This window comes from Anabrus simplex, chromosome 1 (genome assembly GCF_040414725.1).
Source record: "Anabrus simplex isolate iqAnaSimp1 chromosome 1, ASM4041472v1, whole genome shotgun sequence".
NCBI classification, from domain to species: domain Eukaryota; kingdom Metazoa; phylum Arthropoda; class Insecta; order Orthoptera; family Tettigoniidae; genus Anabrus; species Anabrus simplex.
In genome coordinates this window covers 780,373,791-780,393,716 of record NC_090265.1, presented here as the reverse complement: position 1 = coordinate 780,393,716, position 19,926 = coordinate 780,373,791, and the positions used below count along the sequence as shown (strand labels likewise).

At 40.8% G+C, this 19,926-nt stretch overlaps 1 protein-coding gene across 1 annotated transcript in view; it reads left to right on the top strand.

Annotated features, from left to right (window-relative positions):
• Window positions 1-19,926, top strand: part of Mcm3 (minichromosome maintenance 3) — a 154,641-nt gene that overhangs the window by 8,409 nt on the left and 126,306 nt on the right. Inside the window, exon 3 of the mRNA XM_068225217.1 lies at window positions 2,490-2,698. Within this exon, the coding sequence (XP_068081318.1) occupies window positions 2,490-2,698 (209 nt within the window). The remainder of the gene's footprint in view (window positions 1-2,489; window positions 2,699-19,926) is intronic.

The following is a 19,926-nucleotide window of genomic DNA, read 5'->3' as shown; positions in this document are numbered from 1 at the left end:
TTTTCACCAGGCAAATGTTGGGGCTGTACCTTAATCCGTAGATGGCCTGAAGGAGCTAGGCTACAGAGAATATGGCAACACTGTGCAGACCTCAGATGTAGGTGTCTCAACTGAGGCTCGTACATTTGACCCTCCGCTTAATTGTATTTTCGGGCCTAAAATGATCATGTTATTGGAGCATTATTATAATGTTGTAGGAATAGAGATAGGAAATTGTATACAGAATACATCCATTGTGTATGTGAGAAGACAGTGCCATGTTTGTCCTTGAAATGTCGTGGCCCACTATTACTTGCTCTGGGCAGTTTTTCAAAATTATTTTTGGCATAGGCCCCTATCATAGAACCTTTTATAGGGACATTCTTAGTCTTTGTTTCATTAAACCATTTTATTGAACTATTGATATTGTCTGATACTGCCATCTTCAGTTGCTTTCATCAGATTTTCCACTCATAACATTTTTCTCAATTTCTAAATATTTCTTTAAATTGAGAAATGTTTCAAATGTAGATCACAAAAATCCACAGATATTATTATTATTATTTTTTTTTTTTTTTTGCAACTGCTGTTGCATTTACACACCAGATAATAACTGAGAAGACTGGGTATTTTTAAAGATCATGTACCAGTCTTCCATCGATTTATAGAAATTTCCATCCACAGGTCATTAAGCTGTACTGTACGCTGGGACCGGCTTGTCACCTTCCGAGAAGGGTTTTACTGAAATTACTTCATCGATGTAATGGAGAACAATTAATAATAATACAAGAAAGTTACTGGTACAGACCAAAACTGTCATTTAACCCGCGAGGACTGGCGCATGGGTGTTTTTGACCCGAGACTTAAACATTAGCCTATAATTCTGATTTGGTCACCCCTCGTTTCCTGTCGCCTTCGGTACCTTCCTTCCTGACCTTGGACTAAATCCTGAGAAAGTTCACATGTGATAGCTTTGTCATCACCCGAGTTATTAGTGTGTTACTCTCTGGCGGGTCAGATTTACCCAAGGCGCCAGTCCTCGCGTGATTTTTCTGTCAAATCAGTGCTTATCTTGATGACTGTGTCGATGGATTGGAATAAGGAACAAGAACGTTTAAAACGACTAATTGATGAAGTATTTCAAAAAGATGAAGAGGAGTAAGTAATCGGTGGACATGCAAGTGAAAGTGAAGATGACTGTGTGTCAGAAAGTGAGCTTAGCATAATATTTGCTGAACAATCGTCGGCTTGCTTTAGTCGGAACGATACGTAAGAATAAAAAAATTAATTCCTCTTAGTTTTGTACAACACACCACAGACCACAGTATTCAAGTACATTTGCATTTGATAATCAAGTGACTCTGGTATCACATGCTCTGAGGAAAGGAAAGACCGTGCTGCTCCTATCAGCAATGCAGCATGAGGCAGCCATTGAAGGAGAGACTGGTGACAAACAGAAGCCGGAGATGCATAAATTTTACAACTGCACAAAGTCTGGCGTTGATGTTGTTGACGAGCACTGGCCACTAACAGTATTTTATGCCATGCTGAATGTAGCTGGTATAACTATTCTCATTGTCTACCAATCAAATGGACCTGATAAGGTAGTTAGACGTACTTTTCTCAAGCAACTGTCTCAGGAAATGGTCCACGAACACATGAATAGCCGAGCCGTAATGGAGAACTTTCTTCGTTCACTCAGGTCGAACATAGCTGGATATGTAGGAATTGAAACTCCGATGACTGGACGTCCAGCTAAGAAAGGCCGAACAAGATGTGGGTATTGTCCTTCCAGTGCTGACAGGAAGACTAAAACTGAGTGCAACAATTAGGGAATAATGATTTGAGGTCAACACACCACTCCCATGTGTCTCCAGTGTACGGGTATCACTACCAGCCAGCATGAATAGAAGGGCACATTTTGGACAGCCATGAATTCTTGAAAAATACTGGTAACGATTTGCAAGTGATTGGAAATGTTTATTGAGACTTGTGCTATATATTAATGTGAATATTTCTTTGAATTGTTGATCGTAAATGACTGACATTGAAGATAAATACTTCCCTGCCAATATTATAGCCTATTTTACAATTCATGAAATTATTGTAATTATTTTGCATGTTTTATTGAATACATGTTTAAAAATCACATTAAAGGATTTAGAATAGTTCATTAGAACAGTCCAGGTGGAAATCAATTTCGTACGTAGTGCCTGATGGCAAAAAATTGATTTTTAAAATCCGGGTCAAATACACCCATACGCCAGTCTTCGCGCTATATTTTTTCGCGCCAGTCCTCAAGGGTTAATGCAAGTTTAGCATTATTTTGATCTTCATTAAACAGAGGTTGGACCATACAAAGTAATGCTGGAAGTTCAAAAATGGCTGTGTTAATACTAAGAGTCAGAAATCTTTAGTACGAGTTCTAAAGCATGAACCATATCCTTATCATTTCTTTCTCTGTTTATTAATTGTGTTCTATATATATATATATTTTTTTTTTTTTCCAGCTTGCTGAACAACCCTTTTGAGGAGCAGCTAGCGTTTGAAAGGGCTCTCAAGGAATATGTTGGCAGCATTGATCCTCAGTACAGCAAAGATACAGAACAGTTCTTTGTAGCATTCGAAGGTAGTTTTGGAAACAAACATGTTACACCTCGAACACTCACTTGCAGATATTTAGGAAATTTGGTCTGTGTAGAAGGCATTGTTACCAAATGTGAGTACAGTTTTTATTTTTAATGTAGGATTATTATTCAACAGTTACAGTAAAATTGAGAACAAACTATGTTACATTTCATGTGTAATTAGAAAAATATAACTTTTAAGTTTTTCAGTATGTCATGTTATTTTGCAGGTATATTATAGTGCCCTAATAGTTTTATTTTGTGTTTCGACAGACTGAAGAACTTAAAAGTTATATAGGTAGACCTTGTTATACACGATAGTTACGTTCTGCGGAATTGCCATGCATTTATGTAAAAGTTTCAAACAAATTTATTTAAAAAACCACCATTCCAATAGTTTTTAAAATAAATTTGTTTGAAAGTTTTACATTCTGTACTCCAATATGGCTATCATAATGAGACTCATAACATGTAATATTGCTGTGCATACCAAATTCGCGTAAATAGTCATTTTATATGTAACACATAGGGTCAGGTTTCCATTTACTCACAAAATGAATTTAAAATAGCAGAGTTCTTAATATTTGTACAAAAAATAACCATTATGTTTGTGAAACCCATTTTAATGCAAAACTTTATAAACTTAAAAATTTAACACAATAATAAACTAAACTCTGTGTACAAGCTCTTGGCTTTAGCTTAAATAGCAGCTCCACAGAGAGGCATGTGTTGTTGGTTGTGATGCTCAATCCAATACATTCTTTCAATTGCTTCTGAGCGAGATTTGTTCACTCTAGTCACACTTAAGTTAGTAGATAGATAGATAGATAGATAGATAGATAGATAAGAAATGGGTGAGCCCTGTTTTCGCAGAGCTCCACACGTAGGTCTATGAAGACCCTTTGTGCCCCTTGAACGGGTTTGCCTAGTCCAGCTCTAGTGCTCCTATAAAGGATACCAGTGTCCGGATTTTGGCATTCCTGATGTCCTCCAGGCTCACAAAGTGTGAGCCCAGGTATCGATGTCTAGTGCCTGCAAAAGCCTCGCACTGGCATAACACATGCGCGGAGGTCTCCTCCTCCTTACCGCATCTTCTACACATCGGATCCTGGGTGATTTTCATGATGTGTAGGTGTCTCTGTAAGGTATTGTGGCCTGTTAACAGTCCAACTACCATTCTCATTCTGGTCCTATTCAAATTCATTAGGACCTTTTTATAACTTTGACTAGGCCCTTTGATAAGTTCACGTGCCTGTCTTGCTATGGTTAACCTCTTCCAAATATCTAGGTGAGACTGGTTTATCCATTGGGATATTGCCAGTCTCACACTTCGGAGTGACACTCCCAGGAAGGGCTCTGGTCCTGTGAAGGAACCCATTGAGCCCTGTTTTGCTAGTTTGTCAGCTTCTTCATTTCCACTGATTCCTGTGTGCCCAGGAACCCATAATAAGGTAACTGAGCTAAGCTCACACAGCTGATCTAACATCCTTTGGCATTCCCATACCAGTTTTGATGTTGTTTTAACTGCACATAGTGCTTTTAGCGCTGCCTGGCTATCACTACATATAGTGATGTGTCTTCTGTGTCCAGGCATATTTCATATATTTAAAGCACAGGCTAGTATTGTGTATACTTCAGCCTGGAAAACAGTAGCATATTTACCCATAGGAAGGGAGAGCCTTGTCTTAGGCCCCCAGACCCCGGCGCCCGTGCCCGCCTCTGTCCGCGAGCCATCTGTGTACCATGTACAGCCCCCAGACTTACGACGGGCCCCAGCGTCCGCGGCCCACTTCTCCCTTGTGGGTATCACCACTGTGAATTTATAATTCAAATTAAAGCTAGGCTTCATCAGATCCCCGATCATCATTGTCATAGGGCAAGTCTGGTGAAGCCTTGTAAGAACAGAGGCATGACCTCTATTCGGGTTTTTGAAGGACCATCCTCCGAGTGACCAAAGGCGATAGGCACTCATTCCCGCTATTACCTTAACATATAAATGTAAGGGGGGAAAACCTAGGATGGCCTCCATTGCACATAATGGTGTAGTATCCAGTGCCCCTGTTATTCCTAGACACGCAAGTCTTTGGACACTGTTTAACTTGGTGCTCACGGTTTTACTCTCTGAGCCTGTCCACCAGACTATAGATGCATAGGTGATCGTGGGCCGTACAATGGAGATATAGAGCCACTGGACCACCCTAGGTCTTAGGCCCCAAGTCTTCCCGACGGCCCTGCGACAGGCCCACATAATCTTGCGAGCCTTATCCACATTATGATCTATATGTTTCTTCCAACTCAGTCTTGCCTCAAGGATTACCCCTAGGTACTTAACCGAGGTTGTCTTAACTAATTTTTTTCCGAATAGGAAAGGCTCTGGCAGTCCGTCTAGCCTCCTCCTCCTGGTAAATACCACGAGCTCCGTCTTATCGGGATTAACCGACAAGTCTGTCTCGTGACACCATCTTTCCACCCTAAGTAGAGAGCTCTGTACGAGTTCGGAAACCGTACTGGGGAAATTTCCTACCGCCATCAGGCTTATGTCGTCTGCATAGCCTTGGGCGTATATTCCTCCAACATTTAACCTGGTAAGTAGTTCGTCCACTACCAAACACCATAATGTTGGTGATAATACTCCTCCCTGTGGACACCCCCTGTCTATATTAGCTCTCAACATTACAGCGTTGAGAGTAAACAGAACTTGACGGCCCTGCAGTGAGGCCATAATCCATTTTATGAGCATACTGCTCACTCCTCTTCTCTCTAGACTACGTTCTATGGAGCCCAAGGATGTATAGTTAAAGGCCCCTTCTATATCTAGGAATACAACCATAGCAAGTTGTTGCTGATCCAAGGCACTCTTCAGCCTAGAAACCAGCTGGTGTAGTGCCGTCTCAACCGACTTCCCCGGTTGATATGCATGTTGATGAGAATGCAGGGGAAAGTCTCTTAATACTTTCTCCCTGATATGTCTATCCACCAGTCTTTCCAAGGTCTTAAGTAGAAAAGACGTTAGACTAATGGGTCTATAATCCTTAGGTCTAGTATATGAAGACCTTCCGGGTTTAGGTATAAATACCACCTTCGCCTGACGCCACAAGGAGTACACGTACCCCATAGTGAGACAGGCTCTAAAGATTCTGACCAGGTATGGTATAAGGACCCCCCCCCGCCTCCTGAAGAAGCGCCGGGAAGATCCCATCCACACCTGGGCTTTTGTAAGGGGCAAAGGATTCTAATGCCCACTTAACCCTTCTTGGGGTAACAATCTCTGCGGCTTCCCTCCAGCCACTTTTATCGGGTCTGAAGGATCCGCTCGATTCTACCTCACTATTCGTGATTACCGAACCTGGAAAGTGGGCATCAAGCAATAAGCTCAGGGTCTCCCCCTCTGTGGATGTGTATCCACCAGAAGGAGTCTCCAGTGAGCCCAGCCTTGCCCTTCTATCCAAGGTTAAAATTTTATGAAGCCTTGCCGCTTCATGTTGACTTTCAATGGAGTCACAAAATTGTCTCCAAGATTTCCTAGAAGCCTTTTTGACTTCTGACTTGTACCTTCTTTGTGATTCTTTGTAAGAATCTAGGCTTTCTTGATCCTGAAGTTCCCTGTATTTATTCCAGAGCCTTCGTGTATTTTTCCTCAGTTGTTCAAGATAACTATTCCACTTGAAGCTTCCTGTTACTCTTTTTGCCTTAACAATAGGGCAGTTTAATTCATAAGAGGTAACCAGTGTCCGTGTGAGAAAACTCACACTGAGCTCCAGCTCCTCTTTGTTTTTAATTATATTTGAGGGTCCTCCCTCCAGTCCCCTCCTCACGTCCTCCCTAAAAGATATCCAATCAGTTCGTCTAGGGTTTCTGTAAGACGGGATCTCGATGGAGCCCTTTATATAAAACACAATGTGTCTATGATCTGACAAGGAAGGCTCCAAAGAGACCTTCCAGTCTTTAAATTCCTGCATGATTCCCATGGAACCCAGGGTAAGATCTATGATCCCTTCGCTCCTATTATTAATGAAGGTAGGGGTATCACCAATATTCATGATCTCAAGATCAGTTGTACATAGAAATTCTATGAGGTGCTCTCCCCTTCGGTTTGTATTTTTACTTCCCCAAATGCTATGATGAGCATTGGCATCACATCCTACTACGAGGTTTAATCCTTGTTTCCTACAGTATATCACCAGTCTCTTGAACTCCTCCGGCGGGGGTGGAGATTCAGAGTCTCCTGGGAAATATGCAGAACAGACAACCAAGTCTCTTGGCTGTCCGCCCTCTTCATCTCATTAGGACTGCTACTAGGTCTCTAGTAATGAAACCCGGTATAGCCCAAGCGTTATGATCCTTAACTAGTATACATGCTCTAGGCTTCTCCTCTGCTATTCCACTGAATAGAGTGAAACCTGCACATTTTAGTCCCATGATATGTCCCTGTCTAAGCCAGGGTTCTTGTATCAGGGCGACCGAAAACCCGCCTTTCTGGATACTTCTATTAAGTACCCTAGAGGCCGCTATACAATGTTGTATATTTGCTTGTATGAAAGTAATCATTCTTTACTTCCATAGAATACTTTACCTTATGCGGTCTCCGGAACTTGCAGCTCCGTCTCCCGCGATGGATCCTGGGGCTTGGCTGGCCCCGGTTCCTGTCCGGGCTCCAGCTCTTCGCCCCTGCTGGTCTCGGTTTTATCTGTGGTGGGGTTGGTCCTCTGCTTGTCACGCTTGCCCTCCACTAATGTGAAGGTAGCCACATGCACCCCGCAGAAGATCTTCTTCCCCACCACTTTCTCCACATCCCTGGAGTCCATGCTGACCACAAGGCGGACGCCTCTCTTCTCCTCCTTGCGGTCGTAGACCCTCCAGCTGGCGGGATTTAAGCCATGGTTCTGGCGTGCCATTCTTCTCAAAAGGACGTTATTGTCCTTTGGTTGTCCTGGTATCCAGACCATGACTCTCTTGTAGGAAAGGAGTTTGTCCATGCCCACAATTGTGAGCCTGGCTCCTTCCCACGGTTGTATACCTGTAACAAGGCTAGAAAGCCATGCTACAGTTTCATTGTTCTCCGCTATGATGACGGCCGCACCCCTTGACAGATAGCAGTCCAGGAACTGAGGCTTAATGGGCCCCTGCTAAGGAAGCTCGTCTATCAGATTGATGATAGCCTCTTCCACAGCTTCCACCTGTTTCTCGGATAGCTGCTGGTCAGGATATCCCACAGGTACTATGGCCATCCTGATCCCAGCTTTAGCTATCCTGGCGTACTCCACTTTGGGTCTCTTGCGGGTCTGCCGATCTTCTTCTGGGGTTGCCCCCGACAGAAGTCGTTTCCCCGCTGGCATCTTGGTGGATGGGGTCCTCTGTTCCCTAGAAGCAGAGCCCTTTTCAGGGTCCCGCCTCTTGTGCCCATTGGATCCCTCCACTGTTGTCGCTGTTGTGGTAGTAGAAGTCCCCTCAGCCCCAGGAGTTAGGCCTTCTTTGGCCTGCTCCCGGGCCTTTAAGGCCTTCTTGTATCTCCTCTTTTCAGCGCCAGAGCGCTGTTTCTTCTTCTTCTGAACCTGCAGATTGCCCACCTCTTGAGTGAGCCCTCTGACTGTTGAAGTCGAACTATCCGAGGGTATCTCCGAAGAGTCTCCTTCGGTTGTTGTTGTGCTGGTATTTCTCTCGGAGGCCCCAGAAGAGCTCTCCGGTTTATGGGTGGCTACGGAACTCATGTAGGTCCCACGAGTAGCTAGGGAAATATATGTCCGCCCAGGCAGAGCCCCGCATACCTGGGTAAGGCTACTTACTTCGAGAGGGCGCCAAGTATCTCGAAGGCTCCGTTCAAGACACATCTCCCATGTGCCATGCACCCCATCGGCACGGGTCGCGTTACACCTTAGGGTTGGGCGGTGCTTTAGCTTCCTCCTCCTTGTATGCCGAACGGTTACCCAATAGGGCTCCATTCGGCATCGCAAGAAAGGAGCTACTAGTCCCCCTCACCGCGAAGAGGATCTTCAATTGAAGAGGGTAACCAAGGTTAGCCCCCTACAATTGTAGAAGCACACACGAGGGGGTAAGTTAGTAGAAGATTGAGCAGTTTTTTGAACTGATTCCACATTGTCACAAATAGTTCTCACAGTGGAATCACCCAAGTCCCAAAGCACAGTACGCTCACCTTTCTCATAGCGATCCAAAAATTCTAACTTTGTTTCTAACGAATATTACCATATTTACGCAAATAATCCCCGCATATTTTTAAAAAAAATTTGAGGCACGAAATTGGGGTGCAGGTTTTATTTGCGTCAAGGTTACCAACACGCTCCTGGCTCACCTAGTTTTCGATACTGAGTGTACAGTTATGCTTTGTGAAACCGTAGATGGAAGAAAACTGTCCCCATATGTCATATTTAAACGGAAAACAATTCAGAGTTTTAATTCTAAACTGACTTTACATTTTTTTTTAAATAGTACCGTATTTTACAGAGTAATTTAAATTCAAAATTTCTCCGCGTCACGACAGAACGCATCTTCCGGAACGTGCAGGGGTAGCTTTTCACATTTTCACTCACTTTGGTGCGTCTATAGTGTGTTTCATAGATGAAAATAGTGAAATCGTAATTCTTTTGTATTCAGCATTTTAAGGAAGGCCACAATATCACGTAGCAGGCAGTATGCGGAAAAGCAGAATCCGCGAAAACTGGCGAGGGTTGGCATTTCTGAATTACAAAATGGTTGTTAATTCAAAATCATGCAATTGGAAGTCCGATTTCTGTATTACAAAGACTTTGAATTAACGAGGTTTTACTGCATCGCAAAACTAACATCAGATTTTGCCGGGGTGTCTATTTCAAGTGTTTACGTTGCCTGAAAAGAATTATCCACCACCGGATGTGTTACTGTCCTGTAAGGGTTTACACATTGTATTACTATACAGCACGTATACACTCGTTCCAAGTCGTAGGAATCTCTTTCTGCAGTTCACTAACGTATTTCGCGTGTTCACCGCCTTTATAATCGCTTCTACTTGTTATCTACTGGCAAAACTTTCCGGAAAGTCGTGCAGTAGCACGGCACATCGAAAGGCAGTGGCAACACAAAGTGAGACGGCTGGAAATTGGCTTATACTGATGTCAAAATTTCTTCAGCTTGCTTCTGTAATGAACGCCACAAAAGAAATGAAAAGCTTAAGAAAATATCAAGAACTCCTAACTAGGATAGTACGGAAAACATAAGCAATTGTAATTGAATCGGTGTGTTGAAAAGGGTACACATTCCAAAATCCTTACTTTTCAGGAGAAAGGAAAAACCATTTTGTACCTAAAAGAAAGGTTTGATCAAAAAAGTTTCTATTAGGCATTTATCTGCGTATTCAACTACAAAGTATGGAAATCATATTACGTACGGTTTTCAAGTTGTACCATTTTTTATGTCAAGGAATATGTCCCTTTATATACTCAAATTTGAGAAAGATCTTTATAGAGGCAGATAATGTATAATAAACTCGTAATTTCAAAAGTCTATTAAGCAGTAACACATTATTACTCAAAAATTCGCCCAACCAAAATTTCTTTTATAGTTATTCATTGTCATTCCGCCTGTTTAAGAGTGTTTTACTTTACGAAGATGTCTAGCCTCCATAACCCCTAAATGGCGAATGTCTATGTTTAAAATATCGTGAAAATCATGAACGTTATCGTCCATTCCTTCAATGTTGAATGGATAAGTCGAATATTTCACCACAATTATATTACTGCACACAGTAAATACCACGAAAATAAACTGCTCACTCGTTTCTTTTTCTGCTACTCGCTGCTATATAACGCTTATCCAGGGTGTCCGAGAAGTCCCCGTACCCCTAGTTTCATATTATTATTTTGTTACATTATGACATGGACAATTGACTTTGTATAATTGCGGAATTCAATAGTTGTTTTATTGGTATTCGTATCCCTACTGCTAGCGTTGTTGTCAGTCTCGTTTCAGTTGTTAAGTCATGGCGGACTTGAGCGGACACAGCTACACTGTCGAGGAACGATTAGTGGTGTGTGTGTGGGTGCACGAACTAGCACATACGGGGCAAACCATGACAGTGATAATGAGTGCATTTAGAGATCGCTTTGGCAAACCCGCACGTCGTAAAGCTACTCTGCTTGATTGGGAGAAACATGCGTTTGCATCAGGCAGTGTGTTTTTATAGAAAAACAATTATGGTAGAACCTCGACAATTCTAAATCGGTTAATTCAAAATCTCGCCTAATTCGAAGCAGCTCTCGTTCCCGCAAACATGAGGTATGGTTTTGCATGTTATTTAAAGCGTCTAATTTGAAATACAGATAATTCGTAATTCGAAGAACAATATCAGTCCCGTTACCAAAATTCAGACTTTTAATTCGAAACTGCCTTTCCATTTTGAACAAAATAGTATTTTACAGAGTAGTTTAAATTCAAAATTTCTACACGTCATAAAAGAATGCATCATCCGAAACGTGAAGGGGTAACTTTGCGCACTTTCACCTACTTCGGCGTGTCTACAGTGTGTTTCATATCTGCTTTGTTCGAGCGGAATCGTAATTATTTTGTATTCGGCATTTTTAGGAACGCCACAATATCACCACAGTCATGTCACGTAGCAGGCAGTGTGCGGAGAGGTAGAATCCGTGAACACTGGCGATGCGTGGCTTATAGCCTGTACGCACCAAACAATGTTGTCAATGCCGATGAAACTGCATTGTTTGTTTGTTGCTTTTTTTAATGCTGAGGCCAAACCGACTTATAGTTTTCTGTGTTGCTATGCAGTGCACACTGCACACGGAAGCGAGAGACTTCCTTCCCTTGTCATAGGAAAGTTCGAAAAGCCGTGATGTTTTAAGGGCATCGGGCACTTTCCATGCCAGTAGAGGCATCTAAAAATGCAGACGGTACAGTAATCCAAAAGATAAAGCATTTGCACAGGGGAGCCAACATAATTTTTCCTAGTCTTTGAATCGTATTTTTCTTCCTTTCGTTGCGCGAGGTTATGTTTGTCATTGTTTTCTACAAGTGCATTTTTTGAATAATGTAAATGCACCTTGTTGGATAAATTTCTGAAATAGTATTTTCCATGGCATTTGAAAAGTTTAAACTGAGAATCAAGGTGATTGCATGCATTAATGGGTCTTAGAGAAGTGCCTTGGCGGGAAATCGTACATTATTGTCACTGTACTGTTGTAATGTGGACGGAAGTGAGAGAATTTCTCTCCTCGTCATAGGAAAGTTCATAGAGTACATTCCGTGCAAGCACAAGGCATCTAAAATGCATACAGTACAGTAATCCAATGAATAATACACTTGCACAGGGGAGCCAGTATAGATTTCTCCTCATCTTTGAATCATGTTTTCTTTCTTTTGATTTCATTGTGTGAGGTTATGTTTGCGGTGAGTTATCCAAGTGCATTATTTGAATACTGTAAATACACCTTGTTGGACACATTTTGGAAATCATTTTGTCCATGACATTTGAGAGCTTTAAACTGTGAATCAAGGTTAATTGCATGCAATAACGGGTCTTGGAATATATTGTGACGCAGTAAGGTTGGCATTTCTGAAGTACGTGTTGGCGGTTAATTCGAAATCACGTAATTCGAAGTCCGATTTTTACGTCCCAACGACTTCGAATTAACGAGGTTTTACTGTACTACTGTTTTTAAGATGAAGATTCAATAATAGTTTCAGACAAGGTTTTAAATTGACATTGTGATAATTTTAAGTGTTTGTTATCACATTTTTAGAAGTGCTTTAATGTTATTTTTTAAATGTTATGTAATTTGGTTTTTAGACTACTGTAATTTTAATTTTGACTATACAGTGGAACCTTGGATTGGAACCATAATTCGTTCCGGCAACATGCTTGTAATCTTAAGCGCTCATATATCAAAGCAAATTTTCCCATAGAAACAAATGAAACGCGGATGGTTCGTCCACAACACAAAAATATTTATTCGCATACCATTTCTAGAACAAAATATAACGTAAAACTAATTAAAGTGCACTTTACCTTACCATAGAATCATTGTTGGTGTGAGGGAGACGTGAGATGGCATGAGAAAAGTTACTGCGTAACACGAATTTCACGAATGGAATCACTGCTATTTGTTGGCTCACTGGAATTGTTTTCTTTTCGTGCAACTTTTTTTGAGGAACCTGTCCAATGACTGATGCTTTTGCCTGTTTTTTAGGATTTCACGAAAATGTGACATTGCTTTGCATTGTCATTGAACTGCTTCATCGCTCGCACTGCTACAGCCTTATTCGGGTGGTGTTTCTCTATAAATTTTGCACCGTTTCCCACATTTTGCACTTCTCCTGAATCTCAGTTGAAGTGAGAGATTCCGTTGACTTTTCCTCTTTCTCTTCCCCAAACGAGATCTCCTCCATATCACCCTCCTATTGTTCGCGATGCAGGTCCATCAGTTTGTTGGTGGTCAGTTCCTGGCTATGTTCTTCCACCTGCACTTGAATGTCCACGTCATTCACCTCCAGCCCCACAGTATTCCCTAAGGACACAATTTCATCAACAATCGGTGGCTCACTGTCACCAACAATCCCCTCAAAGTCACGTCCAAAAACACAGCCAGGCCACAGCTTTCCCCAAGCGGAAGTGGAGTTCTCTTGGTGACTGCATCCCCGGCTTTATAAATGATCTTCAGGCAGTTCACAATGGGGAAATGATTTCTCCCAAACTCGCGGAGGGTAAGGTTTATTCCTTTGGTCACTTCGAAGCATCGCTGAAATTGTGCTTTGGTGTATAGCTTCTTGAAGTTCGAAATGACTTGCTGATCCGTAGGCTGGAGTCGTGTTGGGAGGAAGAAACTTACCCTTAAGGAACTTGAATTCATCCAGTAAGTCGTCCTTAAGGCCTCAAAGCCTGGAGGATGAGCAGGAGCATTGTCCATGACCAGCAAAACTTTGAGCGGCTGATTATTTTCTGAAAGGTATTTCTTCAACACAGGACCAAAGACCACATTCATCCATTCAACAAAGGCTCAGGGGAGGGGAAAACATAGGCACACATGACGCTCGTATTGCGGAACCTCGCTAGCTTATCAAGTTACAATTTATTTAAAATGTGTGCTCGTCTTTCAAAACACTCGTAGACCAAGTTACTCGCATCCCGAGGTTTCACTGTAGTCTTTTTAATATGTTTACGACTGTTCAAGAACATCATTTTAAGATTTAAAAAATTAAGGCTGAAGATGCTCTTTATATGAGCAAAACATGTCCCTTAAGCTACTCGTCCACGATGCAACTAAAATGGCATTCAACTTCGATTTGAGCAAGAAAAGTTGAGTGGCTTCGTGTAAACAGTCATGCAATTCGAAAAGTTGCACGCGCCACTCGAATTCTGCGCAACTTCCAAGTGGCGTGCGAAGTCAAAAGTGGCATCGTGTACACAGCGGAAGAGAGGAAGTTGCGCCATCTGAAAGTGGCGTGAAAAGTATAGATAATTTTTGTGGCGCAACTTTCTCACGTGGCCATCTGCTGTGACATTATACTGATGTTTGAGAGGGTCACACTCGGGAATAAATTAACATAAGTACGTGCCTGTATATATTGTAAATGAAATATAACATGCCTCAAAATAGATACCCATCTTAGTAATAATTGCATAATTTACGTAAGTTCATTTACAGGTTACAGTGTCTCAGAACACAAAATGAACGAGGGAGATGACGAGAAAGCTGATATATTTAGTTGAAACACAAGAATGTTTATGGAAGGTTGAGGCAACGGACTACAAAAATAAACAAAAACGGCAGAGAGCGTTCATCACGATGTAAATAGCATCACAAACTTCAGATATTACACGTCAAATAGAGCATGTCAGTATCAATGACTGATAACTGTCACCTGTAACAAAACAAAATGTAGGAAATTACAATAAGCTAAAAGAAATGATCCTTATGTGTACTGTATAAAATCCATATTTTTAAAAAATCGGCTTACCTGTTGCTAAATATCTCAAGGCGTTCCGTTGGTGATATTCATTTTCTCATTAGCGTGTCTTTCTTTTGTATCAACCGCGCTGCTCTTCTCAGCAGATATTCAAAATCAGTCGCTGACTTTCGCAGGATATTCTTGCAGAAGACTTGGTCTCCCATGTACAATTCCTGTGGCAAGTTATTAACAACACCACAATGTTCATGACCTAAAATCCGTTTCCTCATCCAACATTTCCGTTTCGCTCTTTCTCGTCTTTATTTTCGTCGCCATAATAAAATCAGCGATAAGAAAGCCGCCGATAACACCTCGCCAGAAGACATGCTTGCTACTATCAACACTCACATCCGCTAGAACAGCTGACTAGGAAAGTTGCATGCGAGAAAACTTGCGCCACTTAAATAGCGTGGTGTAAACACTCGGTGCAACATTTCCTTGGGCACGCAAGTTTTCGTGTTGCGCAACAAGAAAAAAGGCAAACTTGCGTGCTGTGTGTAAACAGTGCCTGCCATTTTTCTTGCGCACCACAAAAGTGGCATGCAAGTTTTGTTGCATCGTGGACGAGTACCTCTGATTTCTCCCAAACTCATGGAGGGTAAGGTTTATTCCTTTGGTCACTTCGAAGCATCGCTGAAATTGTGCTTTGGTGTATAGCTTCTTGAAGTTCGAAATGACTTGCTGATCCGTAGGCTGGAGTCGTGTTGGGAGGAAGAAACTTACCCTAAGGAACTTGAATTCATCCAGTAAGTCGTCCTTAAGGCCTCAAAGCCTGGAGGATGAGCAGGAGCATTGTCCATAACCAGCAAGACTTTGAGCGGCTGATTATTTTCTGAAAGGTATTTCTTCAACACAGGACCAAAGACCACATTCATCCATTCAACAAAGGCTCAGGGGAGGGGAAAACATAGGCACACATGACACTCGTATTGCGGAACCTCGCTAGCTTATCAAGTTACAATTTATTTAAAATGTGTGCTCGTCTTTCAAAACACTCGTAGACCAAGTTACTCGCATCCCGAGGTTTCACTGTAGTCTTTTTAATATGTTTACGACTGTTCAGAAACATCATTTTAAGATTTAAAAAATTAAGGCTGAAGATGCTCTTTATATGAGCAAAACATGTCCCTTAGAAGAATTAATTGTATGGAAGTGTAAACACAAATAAAGGTGATTTGTATTGAATAGGTGGACAAGAAGTACTTCTTATTATAATTGCTGTGTATTCTTGAGTGAGTCAGCCGGTGAAGAAATACTGTGCTGGATGTACTCGAGGCCGTGCTACCGCGCCAGTCTTTGTTGAACGTTTGCAAACATGGCACGTGTTTCGTTGGTGACATTAGTACAGTGTGTGAATTCAGTGAAATGGCTCAGGTGGCTCAAGTCGCGTATCGGTATTCTGTTTCCCAAAGAGTATTTGTTTACGATTCATACGTCCATACGGAAAGTGTGAGGGCCATAAGGAGATTATTTCAAGAGATGTTTCCTGATGTTCAAGTTCCAGTTGGACTTCGATTCCTAGATTAGTGCTGTAAATAGATTATGTGAAATAAGAAACGTAATTGGTAACACTCTGGAAAGGTTTCCTACAAAATCACTTTGACGACTTGCTCAGGAAATGGAAATTTCATACGATTCCATTCAAACAGATACAAAGATATTAAAGGTAAAGGCGTATGAAATTACTGCAGTGCAAGAACTGAAACTGGGTGATTCTGCATTATAAATGCAATTTTGCGAATGGGTTTTGAATGCGATGCGTGACGGAGAAATTAACCCTAATCTAATGTTTATTTCGGACGAATCATAGTTTCACCTAAGTGGGTATATTAATACACAAAATAATCGTTATCGGAGTACTGAAAAGCCTAAACAGCTTCATCAAGTACCCCTGCATGATGCAAAAATAGAAGTGTGGTGTGCTATTAGCTGCGAAAGAATAATTGGCCCTATTTTTTTTTTTGAAACTATCAATAGTGATAGGTATGTGAAAACCGTTTTGTGGCAGGTTTTTTTTTTTTTTTTTTTTTTTTTTTTTTCTTTTGAGAATTAACTGAGAGGGGAAGAACTGTTGCATTTTTCCAGCAAGACTCTGCAACGGCACATACAGCCCACTTCTCCTTACAGGAAATCATGCAGTGTTTGAAGATAGTTATCACTAACAGCATATGGTCTCCTCAGTCCCTCGATTTAACCCCCTGCGATTTTTATCTCTGGGGGGCATTGAAAGAGAAAGTGTACAAAACAAATCCACATCCAAACTGTAAGCATCTTGACTTCGGGTCTCATGCAACGTCAAGGAATTGTCAAGAGTGCAATATTAAGATTTTTCTTAGTTTTAGACTGCTGCTTAATTGAAAAGGAACATCCTAGACACTTGATACAGTCTTGTATGAATTATCATTCCTGTTGATGTGTTGCCTGGTCTTTGGGAGGGATCTTAAGATTATCTGTAATAAAGTAAAAAAAAAAAATTTAATTTAAACATTTTTTTAGAGTACGCGTTGTGACAAAATGTATTAAACTAACACCTCATAACTGTAAAATGACTTACTCGTTCAGTTCATACTAGATGGACCTGTCTGTTCCGGCAGCGCCTGTCTTATCAACATTTCTACTCCTGGTGTTGTATTGGTGCAGTAATGGAGGGGCGGGGAAAATTTCTTTTTTACTTCATTACAGATAATCTTAAGATCCCTCCCAAAGACCAAGCAACACATCAACGGGAATGATATTCATACAAGACTGTATCAAGTGTCTAGGATGTTCCTTCTCAAATACGCAGCAGCCTAAAACTAAGAAACAGCTTAATATTGCACTCTTGACAATTCCTTGACGTTGCATGAGACCCGAAGTCAAGATGCTTACAGTTTCATTCACAACAACATTCTTGACCAGTCTATTTATAACAATCGGTTTTAAATCTCCACTAGTGTTTGACAACACATTCCAATATTAGTTACGTCAAGAACATGAAAATGAAACATGTGGGTCAAATAAGCCCCAGTATCAATATCCTCCTTTCTCAAGACTTGTGATAAAGAAGATCCATTTTATTTTTGAACATATTTTTAAGTTAAATAGAATAGAACTGCCAAGTTAAAACACAGTTAATTTAAATTTATATTATCAATCTTGACCAGCCTACAATTAACAACCAGTTCAAAATCTCCACTGCTGTGAGCTTGCATCCGGGAGATAGTAGGTTCGAATCCCACTATCGGCAGCCCTGAAGATGGTTTTCCGTGGTTTCCCATTTTCACACCAGGCAAATGCTGGGGCTGTACCTTAATTAAGGCCACGGCCGCTTCCTTCCAACTCCTAGGCCTTTCCGATCCCATCGTCGCCATAAGACCTATCTGTGTCGGTGCGACGTAAAGCCCCTAGCAAAAAAAAAAAAATCTCCACTTGATGTTGACAACACATCCTGACATCAGTTACGGTACGTCAAGAACATGATATGATACAGGAGTCAAATGAACCCTGGTGGTATGTAATATCCTCTTTAGCCAAGATCCATTTTAGTTTCGAACATATTTTCAAATTAGATAGAATAGGACTGACAAGTTTTAATGTGTTAACACACCATTAACTTATGTTACCCACAGTTATGTTTAGTTCACATTTTTAAATTGTCCTGCAATGTTAGTCTTAAGAGATTATTAATGTTTGTATATATTGACCTAAAGGTTGTCTACAGGCTGAAGATGCCCAAAATAATGGGTGAAACCTGTACCAGACCTGATAAGTCTACATAAATTCATGTAGATTCAAACCACATTAAACGTGGAAAGTAATAAATAGGTGTTTTTTTTAATTATCCTTGAAATTCTATGCCTAGTACCACTGTGTTAGGTACACAACAGGTTTGTGATTAGTAGCAGCAGTGTGTTCACTATGGGTTTACAGTACCTGTGATTAGTACCACTACATGAGCGACACCGTAGGTCTGCGTTGCGTGTGATTAGTATCCATGATTAGTACACCTATGTGAGGAACACCACTGTTTTGCGGTGCCTATGAGTGGTGCCATTATGTGAGAAACACCTGTGCGATGTACAAAACTTATTAGTACCATAATGTGTGGAACACCGTGAAGCACTGATATACCCTACAATGTAGGTTTTTGCACCCTCATAAATAAACTCCATTATAAATGACTGTAGATGCACATACCAAATACTTTTTTAAATTGCCATGTCATATGAAAAAAAGTGAAAAATTACAAAATCAGACAATCTTATATTTTCTTTATCTTTTGGTGATTAGTACCACAGCATGACAAATACCATGGTTCTACTTCACTATATGAGGGGCCGTTGACCTAGATTTTGGCCCCCTTTCGATATCAAGCACCATTGCTTCAAAAATGTGTTTTAGAAGCAGTCACTTGGTCAGTAATACTATTGTTTTAAGATAGTTTCTGGGAAGGTGGGGGCATTGTGGGTTGTATCCACTGATTGTCTTAAATTCATATTCATCCATGCATTCTTATCATCACATTTTGAATTCTGGTGAGTGAATGATTTTGGACTTTTAAATTGGCATTACTTTTTGTCTCATTTGGTACCATTAGGAGCCAATGACCTAGCTGTTAGGCCCCTTTATACAACAAGCATCATCATCATCATCATCAAGAACGAACTAATAAAATGATAAAAGCTCTAAAATGAACATGGTCTAGTACAATAAAAAATGTCTATTGATCAAAACGGTGGTTCAACCAGAGTTGTCATATGGAAGTGAAATTATTTTTAAAGTCACTCAGAGAAACAGAATCAACTAAATCCTAAAAGTAGAGGGAAGAATAGCAAGGACATGCATAAATAAAAATTATCAGAATGGGAGACAGTGGTGGATTGTGCCAAATGGAGTGTTGTACAGAGAACAGGAGTCCATCACAAATACTATAAGGAAGAAGAGGATCTTCTTTTATTTTTTATTTTTTTTAGGCCACATTATAAGGACACTAGAAACCAGATTATCAAGAAAAATTATATAGAAACTGTACAATCTGAAGCAACAAGTAGGATGGTTTAAAGAAATTAGATAGGATAGGGGAGAACTAGAAACAACTCTGAACGATTTGTAAAACAAAACAGAAAATTTAAAGAAACTAGAACAGTACCTGTGATGGCATAGGCCTACCACTCCATCTCCTTCCCACACAAAGTGAGTGTGAAATACAATGTGTGCACTGGAGTAAAGCATACCTGATCATCCCTGTACTTCAACATATCTTGCAGATTCTTCTGTTTCTGCTTCATAATTGGCAGATCATCTGGATATGCAGGAACCAAATCAGACATTCAAAAATGAACATATTTTGGTGACAACTGGATAATATTGAAATGGAATTACCATATATACA